The following is a 14,065-nucleotide window of genomic DNA, read 5'->3' on the forward strand; positions in this document are numbered from 1 at the left end:
TCCACTGCGCCACCTAGCTGCCCCCATCCTGTTGCTTTTGTTGGTCTCATAAAGTGTCTTGTCTCTACCAGACATTATCCTCTACCAGTCTTTCTTGGTGGCAGTCAGATGGTGTCCTGCTAGCTTATGGTTGTATGTCTCTGCTAGTCTCAGAGCTACCAAGCTTCTGGGCTTCATCTGTTCAAGCTGCCCAGGCCATCTTGACTCCAGTCCTCTAAAATGTAATGACTAGAAAGCCTCTTCTTGATAAGGTCAGGCTGTTAGCTCTTTAGTTATAGAGAGAATTTCGACCTAGGTCTTTTAAACCCATTCCCCATGCTGCCTTTTGTAGTTCATCTCAATTCTTTGTTCCAAATTCCTTATTTTATTATCATGTATTGCTGATAAGAAAAAAAAAAGCCTTTGAGACACCTTATTATAAGTTGAGGACAGTGAAGTGGCACAGTGGATAGAGTGCCAGGCCTGGAGTCAGGAAGTCTCATCTTCCTAAGTTCAAATCTGCCTCATTTACTTACTAACTGGGTGACCCTGGGCAAGTCACTTAACCCTTCTTGCCTCAGTTTTGTCATCAGTAAAATGAGATGGAGAAGGAAATGGCAAGCTACTCTAGTGTCTTTACCAAGAAAACACCAGATGAGGCCATGAACAGTCAGATATGACTAAACAACAACAAAATGATAAGTTATCCAAAAGTGACAATAGGGAACGATTAGAAAATATGAAAAAATTAGAAAATGTTAATTGATCTAGGTACTTTGGGAGGTCTAATTACAGGATTTCAGAACTGAAAAAGGGCCTAGGGGTCCTTTTAATCCAACCTACATTTGACCAAGAATCCCACCTACATTGTATCTAATCTTGCTTAAATATCTCTAGTCATAAAAGCTTACTACTTCCTGTGATAGCCCATTTCTCTTTGTAAAGCCTGGACTTTTCTATGTTCTTTGATTAAACAGAAACAATTAATCATGTTTGCACATGATAGCCCCTTAGAGACTTGCAAACAATTATCAGATTCCTTCTTCCCCTCGACCCTCCCAAATAGCTCTGCTTCTCACATCTGATCTCATGAGGCAAGAAGTCATGGTCCTTCGCCACCATCATTGCCCTCCTTTGGACATTCACTAGCTTGTCAACATAAATCCTAAAATATGATGCCCAGTGTTGAACACAGTAATTAAGAGGTAGTCTGACCTAGGTAGATTATAGTGGAATTATTACCTGCCCTTCTTCTGTTTCCTAATGCAGCCTAAGTTGGAATTTTCTTTCTTGAATACTGTTATCATACTGTTGACTCATACTGAGTTTGCAGTTCACGAAACCCCTTAGATATTTTTTTGCTGTCTAGCCAATCCATCTTGAGCTTGTAAATTTATTTTTTAAATTCAAGAATAAGACTTGCATTAAAAATTTATCCTATTAAATTTTTATTAGATTTGGCCTGTCAAGATCTTTTTCTTTTTTTTTGATCCTCATTGTTATTTTAACCTGTCAGTTAGCTACTCAGCTTTCATCCTCAGATTCAATAAACATTCTGTCTTTTTCCCAGTCATTGATAAAAATGTTAAATGGTATATGGTCACAGACAGATCCCTGGGGCACAATTTTAGAGACCTTGCTATAATTATGTATAAGATACCTTAAACTTTATATAATGCCTCAGAGTTCTCATTCATTATTTGATCTTTATACAGTCCCATAAATTCAGTTCATTGGGTATTATTATCCTTATTTTACATATGAGACAATATGATTTGCACGAACCATGTAGCTAGTTTGGAAGACAGGAGTGAGCTGGGCCTAGAATTCAAAGCTCAGAGTTCTATTTCTTTTGACCTCACTATTTCTGTCAATGGACCCCATTACCCTGTCTTCAATGCTTGAAATCTTCCTGTTATCGTTGACTTTTCCTTCTCTCTCACTTCTTATGGTACTTATGTCCATAGCTTCTTTTAAGATCCCTACTAAAATCCCTGCCCTCTAGAGTCTTCCTTCTCTTAATTATTTCCTAATTACCTTATATATAGTTTTATCAATCAATCAAATTTTATTAAGTGGCTATTTCTGTGCCAGACCCTGTCCTAAGCTTTATTTGTTCATAATTGTGTTCATATTGCCTCCCCATTAAATTAGAAGCTCCCTCAGGGCAGGGGTAGTCTTTTGTCTCTTTTTGTATCTCCAGTGCTTAGTAAAGTGCTCAGTACACAGTAAATGCTTAATAAATGTTAATTGATGAAGTTACTAAGACCTATTCATTTCACTTCTTCACTATCTCTCATCACTACTTTTTTCTTTATTCCTGCTGCCATCCCTCTGTGCCTTTTCATGTCTATCCTTCCCTACCCTCTTCTAACTCATCCTTCCGAAGAATAGTCATTCATGGGGGGCAGCTAGGTGGTGCAGTGGATAGAGCACTGGCCCTGGAGTCAGGAGTACCTGAGTTCAAATCCAGCCTCAGACACTTAATAATTACCTAGCTGTGTGGCCTTGGGCAAGCCACTTAACCCCACTGCCTTGCAAAAAAAAAAAAACCTAAAAAAAAGAGTTAATGAGGGGAGAAGCTAGGTGGCTCAGTGGATAGAGCACCAGCCCTGGAGTCAGGAGGACCTGGGTTCAAATCCAGCCTCAGACACTTAATAATTACCCAGCTGTGTGGTCTTGGGCAAACCACTTAACCCCATTGCCTTGCAAAAAAGAAAAAAAAAAACTAAAAAAAATAGTCATTCATGTATCTGGTCATATGGTTTCTTTGCTCCAAAATCTTTGATAGTTTCTTTAACATGCATACATGTATCCACACACATATATGTATATATGTGTACATATATACAATACACATATTTCCCCCAATTACATGTTTAAGCAATTTTTAACATTTTTAAAGTTTTGAGTTTGAAGCTTTCTCCTTCCCTCTCTCCCTGAGATGGTAAACAATTAGGTCCTTCAATGGCTTCTTAATGTCCGCTAAGGAAAGTTCTGATTCCTTCTTCTGCTATCTGAAGCCTTCCACAATATGGTGTCATGCCACCTTTCCAGTCTTAAATGCTTGATTCCCCTCCTCCTAATCTATGATCCTGCCATATTATATTGTACTTCCCTTATGCCACTCCCTCCTCCATCTCTCTGCCTCTGCATGATCCTCACCCCTAGGGATTCCCTTCCTCATCAGATCTGCCTCTGACTTTCCCTGGCTTCCTTCAAGACCTAGCTCAAATTCCACTTTCTGTAGGTCTTTGTTTCCCCAGACTTCCCAACTGCTGATGTCTTCCCTTCCGAGATTATCTTCCATCTACCCCGTATGTATCTCGTCCTTTCTTAGTTTTATGGTGTCTCCCCTGTTAGAATGAAAGCTCTTTGAGGCCAGGGATTCTCTCTGCCTTTCTTTGTACCACCAACATGCCTGTTCTTCTTGTGGTATGAAATTACTCCACCTTTTCCACCCTGAAGAAATTTTTCATTCCTTTCCCCATCTCCACTTTTTCCCATATTTTCCCCCTCTGTTCTTTCCCTTTCTTCGAAGACCTGTTAGATTGCTACCAGATTATCTATCAATATCCAACACATTTTGAGGAAGCCTTCCTGGTCTCCAGCTCCCTTCTCCAGTTAATCACCTTCCCCATCAGACTGTACAAAGTGTTCTGGTTTGCATCTCTCTGTTTTTCATTTCTCATATTTTATCAGTATTAATTTTCAGTGCTTGCATGTTATCCCTTACCTGGACTGTAAACTTCATGAAGGTAGGAACCAAGCCTTAACAAACTAAACTGCATCTCCCCAAACAAAGCACACAATCACACATTAATAGATGTTATTGAATTGAATTAAGTATGCATAGGCCCTCAGGGTTCCCAAGCTGTAGTTCAGGTTAAATAATAAGAGAAGGGCCAAAGGACTAAGTAAGACAGTGGAAGAATTGAGGAGTTTCTCATTACCTGGGGGCAAGGAAGGAGCATGAGATCTCAACCCTCAGCATCTTGAAGAGAATACCCAGCCCTGGTCAGTTCAACCTCGCCTCAGGGCCCCAGGAACTAAGCGAATACAGTGTGCATCATACTCCCAAGCTGAATCCAACTCCTGAGTTGCCAGGCAACACTTGAAATCCAGATCTGGTTGCTGGGGGACCCATTAAGCCCTTCTGAGTGGTATACCTTCAGTTACTCTGGCCCATATTGATAGATTGGACTTTTGGGGGTTTCTCTCCAAATCCCATTCCACCCTGAACAGGTGCTTCTGTCTATGTAGTGGGTGTGTCTCTATTTGTGTATAAGTGTGTATTGGAGTATGTTTGGGCACATGTATATATTTCAGTTTGTGTGTGACAGGTGGGTGATGTATATCTTGTTTTTGTTTTTGCCTATGAAGCCATAGAAATATAAGAAGCAAACCCATCTTCCTCTGTTCCCCAACCCAGGACAGCATTTCACAGAGGAAATTGGGGGTCTTGGCTTCTGTGGCTGTATGGCGAACAAATAATGCTGAAGAGTGCTTAATGAGAACAGTAATTATCTTCTCCTGGTGATAAAGCCTCTTCTTCTGAGAAGCTCATTTTTTTCCCCCAGGCCTGACCTCATTTATCTTCCCAGCATCTCTGAGAAGTAATAAGGAGTTGGGAGATTACAGCCTCCAATGTCTGTCATAAGCCAAGTCTTCTAACACCTAGTTTGGTGCCGTTCCTAGCTAACTATGTTGTCTGGAGGGGAAATGAACTGATCTCCTGGGGGATTCCTAAGGCTACCCAAGTTGGCTAAATGTTTGCCTCTAGTCTTCCCAGATTCCTTTTCTCTGCTGCTGCTGCTGCTCCACTTCCTGTCAGGATTGCCCCAGGCTATCCAGGCATGCCATTTTGACCTGCTCTTCTTTTTTTTCTTTAGAAAGATTTTATTAATTTTGAGTTTTACAGTTTTTCCCCCATTCTTGCTTCCTGACCTGCTTTTCTTTATTAATAATAATGTTTGTCCTGCATTCTGGAAGAAGACCATGACATCAGGGAGTTGATGCCATGACAAGCATATGAATTGGATTGGGGGGTGGGGGGAGTGCTGTGCTAAGTCACCAGCCTCATCTTCTCCTCCTGAGCTATGTGGATCCAATGGTCAGATATGGGTCAGGATGACTGGAAATGGCCCTGGACGTGAGGTAATCAGGGTTAAGTGACTTGCCCAGAGCCACACAACTATCTGAGGCTGGATTCGAACTCTCATCCTCCTGATTCCAAGACCAATGCTCTCTATATATACTGTGTCCCCGTGGCACTGTTCAGTATTTCAGAACTTTCTCCCCTCCCTCCCTGCTACTCTCCCCAAACTAATTTATTCAAGAAGCTAAGTGGATGCTAAAGGCTCAGTCCTAGGAACATTCACATCATAATCAGGAACCCTTGATTTCTTTACTTTACCCAGAAGATTTTGCTACTCACTGTCTTTGACCGGTGAAATTCTCTTGACCCCAGTTTCCTCATCAGTAAAATGAGACTACATGAGTACCACGAGTTAGATTGCATGACCTTTAAGGCCCCTTCCAGTAGCTGATGTAGTGGAAAGAGTGTATTTGAAAGCAGGAAATCCGGGTTATTTTGTAGTTTTTTATCTGTTCCTCTTGTAACCCTACAATGTAAACTCTAGGATGGCTAGACCAGTTTCCTTTTTGACTTTTTACCCCTGATGACTAACACCAAGCTCTTAATGGGGGTTTAATAATAAATACTCTTTGGATTTAATGGAATCCCAGTTCCATAACTGACTAGCCATGTGCATTTGGGCAAGTCCCAACCTTTCAGAACCTCTGATTGAAAATGACCCTAAAAATTCTCATAGTACCTACTTGAGAGCTCTTAGGAGGGAAGCAATTTGATAGTCTATGTAATTTGACCCATATTCTCCTATCCATCTTTCACAGAGATGCCAGAAGGAATTTTTTCTAAAATGTAATTCTGATCATGTCACCCCCACTATTCAATAAACTTCAATAGCTCCCTATTCCCCACAGTAGTGGTGTCAAACTCAGACCCAGAAACCACAAATTCACATTACCTATGTTGTATCATCATTTAAACATTTCCAAATTGCATTTTAATAGGGAGTGGAAAGTCCAATTGCCAGGGTTTGACTCCTCTGACTTGACAGAATCACATTTTAGTTGACACTTAGAGCCCTTCCCACCTTGGCCACCCTTTGTCTATGCAGGCTTCTTTTCTGTTACTCTTCTCCTCAGTCACTGGTCCGCTTCTCCTTCCTTGTATGTGACCTTCCATCTTCCATCTTTTGTCCTTTGCACTGGTGGTCACCCAGCTTCCTCATCTTCATCTGCCAGAATCCCTGGATTTCTGCAATATTTGGCTCAAATCCCACCTTTTACAGGAGGACTGACCCCCTCCCCCAGCTGCTACCTTCTGCCTTCCCTCTATGTATCCTGTATGTTACCTGGGTACATACATGGTGTCTCCCTTCATTAAACTGTGAGCTTCTTGAGAGTAGAGACTATTTTTCACCTTTCTTTATAACCCATTCTCTTTAGCATGGTGTCTGGTTCACAGTAGGGATTTAATAAATGCTTATTGCTTGAAAAAATGATATCTATTTTTATTATGACTTCAGTTTGAATAATGAAATTTTGGGTGTTGGGAAAGCGATTTTGGATCCAGAGAGAGATGCTTCATGCCTACTCCTAGAGGCTATTCCTAGAGGAGACCGAGGCATATTCCCATCAAATCCTCCTTATTCTTCATAAATATCATTCTCTTTCTCTTTCTCTCTTCCCCCCTCCCATTCCAGACCATGTGACTGTCCAGACAGCTGTGCAGGTCAATGGCAGAAACATCGTCTGGGCCAACTTCACCATCTATGACTGCTCTCGAACAGGACGAGTCTACCCTCATACAGCGTGAGTGACTCCCTCTGCCCCCGGGGATCTTGTGATGGGGGGATGGGACTAAGGAGAACCCAATCCAGCAATCACTGATATATACTAATTACTGAATTTGTTGAAGGGCTTTTTCACAACTTGTTTGACCCCTGTTAGCATTAAAAGGATTAATAATTAATATCTAGAATTTATTTAGTGCCTCCTATGTACAAGGTACTTAATCAAATTTTATCTTCATATATGGCGTCTCCTATGTATAAGGTGTTTTAATCAAATTTTATCTTCATGACAACCATGACAGGTAGAGACTATTATTAACTGCATTTCCCAGTTGAAATAACTGAGGCAGACAGAGGTTATATGACTTGCTCAAGGTATTAGAGCTAGTCTAAGAGCATATTAGAACTCAGTGCTTTATCCACTGTGATATCCAGTTTCTCCATTTGTAAACTTAAAGCAGTGGAGTAGCTCTTCTTTAGTCTGGGACTAGAATTGGACTGGGAGATCTAGGTTACTTTATGTTTATCCTCTATTTACTTCTGTGTTTACAGTATATATCATACTCATGTACATCCCAAGCAGAATTATACGTTCCATGAAGACAAGAACTGTTTATGATTTAACCCTGTACCTCTAGCACTGGACACAATGTCTGTGACGTGCTTGCCTCCCTGGTAACTGGGACTTAATTAAATGTTTGTTGAATTAATAGAATTAAATTATGATCAGATATTAGGATGATCTGAGTGTTGGCCCTGGAAAATAATTGTAGAATCAGGGTCTTAGACTCTGAAGGGAAATCAGCCTTCCTGGAAAGGTGATGTCAATCTCATTCGAAGACCTCTAGCTATGGCACTGGCTTAGAACTCTGGTGACTTTAATTTAGTCTCCCATTCTCCTGACTCTCATTCTTCTCCTCTATCAAGTGAAGGAGTTACACACTTCCTACACACTCTAGGAATCGCTTTCTATTTCCCAAGGTAACTTGTTCCATGATTGGCCAGATCCAACTATTAGAAAAAGTCTAGGATCACAAGAGATCCAAGACTGGAAGGGAGAGTAGAAGTCATCTAAACCTGTGCCTTCATTTCACTGATGGCAACACTCTGACCCTTGGAGGTCACAGAGGGAATGGTGGTCAGATTTGGGATTTGAACTCAAGCCCATGGACTTCAGAAGCTGCTTACTACTGTATCACATGTCAGAATCTTTGTCTCCTATAATTACCTAAATTTATACATATTATATATACCTCTTCAAGTTTTAGAAGACAGTACTCATAAGTCTGTCTTCTTTTTTTTCTTCAAATTCCCTTTAAATTAAATTCCTCAAATTTTCTTTTCTTTATATTACATTTAAAAATTTTTTTATTAAACTCTTTAAATTTTTAATGTCTTTAAATTTTTTTAAGTTAAATTCTTTCATTTAAACTCTTTAATGTTTTTTCAGTTTTTAAACTTTCCTTAAAATGTTTTTCTTTTCTTAAGTTAAATTCTTTACTTTGTCTCTTTAAATTCTTTAATGTTTTAAACTTTTCATTTCTTAAATGTAATTTCTTTCTTTAAATTTTCTTTTTTAAGCTGAATTCTTTTACTTAAATGTTTCTTCTTTGATTTGATTTCTTTATTTAAATGTTTTTCTTTGAATTTCTCTTTTTACTATAAACTTATCAGACATAAACATTTCAACATACAGAGAACAGAAGGAAGGATTGTATGCAACTGTGAGCTTGTTACATATAGTTTGTAAGTTAATATTAACCTAGATGTAAGAGTAACAAAATGCCCTTCTTGTCTTTGCTCCCTTTTGTAGTAGTATGTGATCATCTTTTCTTTCTTTCCTTTTCTTCTTCTTGTGGGGAAGGAGAGGATTACTGTCATTCTCTCCTCTCCTTCCCTAACTTCCTGCTGAATTATAGATTGTGAACTAGAAGGGACCACTAAGTCTAATCCCCTTATCTTACAAAGGAGGAAACTGAGGTAGATAAAAGTTAATGGGATTTGCCTAGGGCCACACAGTAAATGTCTGAGAGAGGATTTCTGTCTCCACCAGTTCTCTAGGCACTGTACCAACTTGTTCGGTTATTTCAGTCTTGCCCTACTCTTCATGACCCCATTCAGCACTTCCATGACAGACACGGTACAATTTGCCATTTCCTTCACTAGCTCATTTTGCAGATTTGAAAACTGAGGCAAATAGGGTAAAAGTGACACAGTTTTGAAGTGTTTGAGGTCAACTTTGAATTTGGGAAGATGTGTTTGTCAGACCCAACACGCTGCCCACTGTACCACCTTGCCTTCTCTTATGAGAAATAAGGATAGTCAGGGGCAGCTAGGAGGCACAGTGAATAGAGCACTGGCCCCTAGAGTCAGGAGGTCCTGAGTTCAAATGTGACCTCAGATACTTATTAATGACCTAGCCGTGTGACCTTGGGCAAGTCACTCAACCCCATTGCCTTGCAAAAACCTAAAAAAATAAAAAATAAATATGGATAGTCAACCAAGTCTTTTTTTCTAGGCAACAAGAGACACAGTGACTAGAGTACAGACCTTAGATTCAGGAGGACCTGAATTCAAATACTGCCTCAGATGTTTATTAGCTATATGGTCTTTGACAAGTCATTTAACTTCTCCAAGCCTCAGTTTCCTTATCTGTAAAATGAAAATGATAATAATAGTACCTACCTCCTAGGATTGTTGTGAGGATCAAATGAGATAATATAGGGGACTGTATAAACAGAGGACTGTATAAATGCTCGCTATTATTATCATTATTTCTAGGCTTAACATACCCAGATCTTTCAACCATTCCTCATGTAGCTTGGTAGTACCTGGCCATTTTCCAAAATGTGAATTAAATGATCACTCAGGACCTAATCAACATCTCTTCTGGAAATGGTTGACTTGTATTTGGGGAAGGGCAGTTGGAGAAAAATTCCAGTGAATAAGGTTAGCGAGCCCCCTGAGACTTAGAGATTGTCTAGGAAGGAAAGTTGCCAGGTGCCACACTTCCCTAACATAAGAAGTAGATGAGATTTTGACTTTCCAGGAAGCCCATCTGGGATCTTGTTCCCTTGAGTTCTAAACCACAAAGGATGTTGGTCTGTGGGAAACTTTTTGAGCCCTCTGGCATCTCAGCTCACCCTTCCCAAACTAGCCTTGCTTTCCTTTTTTTTCCTGTTAAAATAGCATTGATGACTTGGAAAGAGGTGAAGTAAGTGATTTTCCCCCTTAAGGTTTCTCTGCAAGTGTGAGGCTCAGAGGCCATCCTCAGGCCTGACTCTATCTGCCCTCCAGATTCAAATCAAAGGGAAATGTAATGCTTGACCTCTGACCTGATATCGGTAATCAAGTCAAATTAATAAGCATTTATTAACTGCATCCCGGGACCAGAAACTGGGGATGCAAATAAATAAAAGCAAAAAGTGTCACAGTCCTTGCTCCAGGATGGGGTTTGGCAACTTCCCCAGGTTCCTTATGAAATCTGTTTTTAGAGGAATAACATGGTGCTCTGTGAGAAAGTTTGGGTTTGAATCCCAACTCTGTCACTTATTCATTATGAGGCCCTGAGCAAATAAATGCCTTCCAGTCTCTGGGCCTCAGTCTATAAAATGATCTCCCCTGGCTCAAAAATCCTAGGATTTCTTTGATTCTCTAGTTCTCCGACTGTGCACAGGTTCTCCCTCTGGGTTCGTGTCTGCCTAGCTGTCCAAAATGAAGCAGATTAGTGGGTTTTCAAAGCCTATCATTACTGTGAAACTGGATGGGAAAATTGAGGCTCTCAGTGGAAATTTCCAGCAAGGGTGAGAGATATTGTCCTCTGAGGGTCAAGAGAACAGAGCCTGAGGAACCTAAGAAAGATTCTAACATTCGAGGATTCTTAATATTTTCGAGTTCTCCTGTGCCAGAGCCCAGAAGGCTATAAGGAAAGAATCTTACCTTCACATAGCCAGGGGTTCTTAGCCTTGAGTCTATGAACTTCCTTTTTTAAGTCTGATAACTAGATTTCAATATAACCGATTTCCTTTGGAATTCTACTGTATTTTATTTTATGTATTTCAAAATAGCATTCTGGGAAAGGTTCCATACACTTTACTAGACCACCCAAAGGGCCCATGACTCAGAAAAAAAGGTTGAGAACCCCTGCTCTAGTTGGAGAAAATGGGTATAAACACATAAAAAGACAGACCAACAATTCCAATAGAATGTAAACTCTTTCAAGGCAGGGAATGGGAGATTGGAGGGAGCAGAAGTGGTCATCACTGAATTTTAGTTTCCCAGAGACTAAACTTTTTTTCTCCTCCATGACTTGTTAGAAATGAATGTCAGAAATGAATGTCATACTAATATGAAAATATATTTAACATGAATAGTTAAGTAGGTAAATGCATAATCTGAATCAGATTATTCACTGTCAAGGGGGGAGGGAAGGGACAAAAGGAGAAAAATATAGAACTCAAAACCTCACAACAAATGAATGCTGAAAACTATCTTTACGTGTAATTCGAAAAAATAAAAGAAAAAAGAAACAAATGTCATAGGATTTCTGAGTTGGATTTTTTAAATTTTTTTTTAACTTTTTAGGTTTTTGCAAGGCAAGTGGGGTTAAGTGGCTTGCCCAAGGCCACACAGCTAGGTAATTATTAAGTGTCTGAGGCCGGGTTTGAACTCAGGTACTCCAGGGCCAGTGCTCTATCCACTGCACCACCTTGCCACCCCATTCTTAGTTAGATCTTTAAGGTTATCTCATCCATTCTTTTGATTTTGAGGTGACTTTATAGACATGAAATGACTTTTCCCCACTTATACCTGGTCAATGGAAAAACTGGGATTCGAACTCAAGTCATCCAATTTCAAACTCAGGGCTTTTTCCACTTTATATATTATAGTGCTCTCTCTTCCAAAGTAAACTGAATTTTTGGTTCAGTTTTTTTTCTTTGTATCCCCAAAACTTAGCACAGTGGAAGCTTTTTGAATGAAACTGAATATCAGATTAAAATAATGCTGAATGATCAATAAGTAATTCTGTAGGGAAGATCCTTCGAATTATTGGAGCACCCAGGGATTCTAGGTGAGGAGAAGAACTCAAGCAAAGGTCCTGAAGTGGGGACGGACCTGTCCTGTCCCACAGACAGTGAAGGAGATTGGCGGAGCAGAAAAGGGAGGTCTGTGTTGGGAAGCAGCAGAGGTGGGAAGTACTCTGAATGTTAAATGGTGCTGTCTTTATTGTGTTTCAGATGTACCAGCTGTCTGTCCACCCGATGGCCCTGTTTCTGGTGTACCCAGGAGCACACCTGTGTCTCCAACGTGTCAGAGTGTGGGAACACACCAAACCCCACAGTAAGTTGGACTCATCTGAGTCTCCTTCCCCAATGTGCTATAAATGTCTATCACCTCTGTTTTCTCTCAAGGCTCTCAGGGGATTGGTGGAAAGATCAGCCTGTCCCAGGCTCCCCCTGCCCAGGTCAAGGTCTTCTTTAATCTTCTTAATTGTGTGTTCCATAATTTTTCTTGTTTCTTCCATTCAAGTCTTCCTAAAATATAAGTTAGTTGCTGCATCCATAGAAGTTTCTTTGAACAATTCACTTTTCCTCTTCATCAGATTCACTTCTTTTGGTGTTTTCAGAGTTTAATTCTAGAGACCCTGAGATGACTTCCCCTTGAGACTTCAGTCCAAAGACTACTACCCCTCCTTTCTTTGAGACCTTTGAAATCTGTTCTTCCAAAATCCAAGATGCATCTTAGGGTTTTACCAGCTTTCTTCTTCTCTATCAAAAATTCTATGATGGAGTGGTCATTTCCTTACAAAATTCCTATCACTTCCACTCCAGAAAGCACCCTTTTCTTGTTGGTCAGAATTAGGTTCAGTACAGAGAATTTCCCTTTTGTTAGTTTCTCCACTTTGTGATCATTAAGTTGTCATTAAGAAATTATTAGCTGTTTTGCCTTTGACAGATGTGTAGATAATTAAAATCTTCTATAAACTACTCTATCCTGCTTATGTTACACGTGTCAGAATTGTGTTTGTAATCTGTTTCCTGAATGTATCATCTCTTTCCTCTTTTTGTCTAGGAGGTCTGTAGTCAGGGGTGGAGTGCTTAAATGTTTAATAAGCAGGTCTTTAAAAATATGCATAATGCAATTTTAATTTTAACCTGCATTATTAACATTTCCCCCATCCCTTTCTTAAGTCTAGACTATCACCAAAATGATTTGTAGTATTTGCCAGTTTCCTGAGACATAAATGCTCATATAGATCATTTAACAATTGACTCTTGTCGGCTCCAGAATACCTCTGTCTGTAATATATTCTAATAACACCACCACTTCTGTTTCTTCCTGTGTTGCTTCTTACCCTATGCTCCCCACTATGTTTGCCTCTCTTATTTTTAAGTTTTCTTATATGAGGTATACTTCCTCTGGAATTATACCAGCTCCATTTTTACATTCCCCCCCTCTGGCATTAAGGGATCCCCGACTTCCAAAGCTATTTGCCACACATGAGTTCTGTCCTACCCCATCTCTGGGAAGCCTATGATAGCAAATTTGCCTCCCTGCTAGCTACTTATTTAGGGATTTTTTTCTCCTGTGAAATTCTGAGCCTCTCTATTATTTTTTCTTCATTGAAACTATTTTCTATTATATGAAATAGGTGCTTGTATACATTTTGTTAAAGTTCAGTTATTTCAATCATGACCAACTCTTCCTGACTGCATTTGGAGTTTCCTTGGCAAAGAAATAATGGAGCAGTTTGTCTTTTCCTTCTCCAACTTATTTTACAGATGAGGAATTGAGACAAACAGGGTTAAGTGACTTACCCAAGGTCACACGGCCATTTGACTCCAGGTCTTCCAGACTCAAGGCCTTACACTCTATTCACTGTGCCATCTAGATGCCCCATCTATCTACCACCTATTGATATCTATCTATCTCTGAATAGATAAATATTGATAGATGAAAGTTAGGTGAGAGAGAAAGAGAGAGATTGGGCTAAGAAACAGAATAAACTGAGGTCAGAAGATTGCTAAAGATGCTTTTTTTTATCTATCAAAGGCCCTTTATTTTTTTTTTTTGCTTTTTTAATTAAGGATTTTATTTATTTTGAGTTTTACAATTTTTAAAGATGCTTTTTTTAAAAGGTAGGTTTTAAAAAACTATACTGAGGGAAAGAGAAATTAAAGAATTACTACTGCTTATGGTAGAAA

General features: G+C 39.6%; 1 protein-coding gene across 1 annotated transcript in view; it reads left to right on the forward strand.

The window, feature by feature from the left end:
• Positions 1 to 14,065, forward strand: part of PLXND1 (plexin D1) — a 200,049-nt gene that overhangs the window by 71,625 nt on the left and 114,359 nt on the right. Inside the window, exons 7-8 of the mRNA XM_074198509.1 lie at positions 6,771 to 6,879; positions 12,098 to 12,200. Coding sequence (XP_074054610.1) covers positions 6,771 to 6,879; positions 12,098 to 12,200 — 212 coding nt within the window. The remainder of the gene's footprint in view (positions 1 to 6,770; positions 6,880 to 12,097; positions 12,201 to 14,065) is intronic.

This window comes from Macrotis lagotis, chromosome 8 (assembly GCF_037893015.1).
Source record: "Macrotis lagotis isolate mMagLag1 chromosome 8, bilby.v1.9.chrom.fasta, whole genome shotgun sequence".
NCBI lineage: Eukaryota > Metazoa > Chordata > Mammalia > Peramelemorphia > Peramelidae > Macrotis > Macrotis lagotis.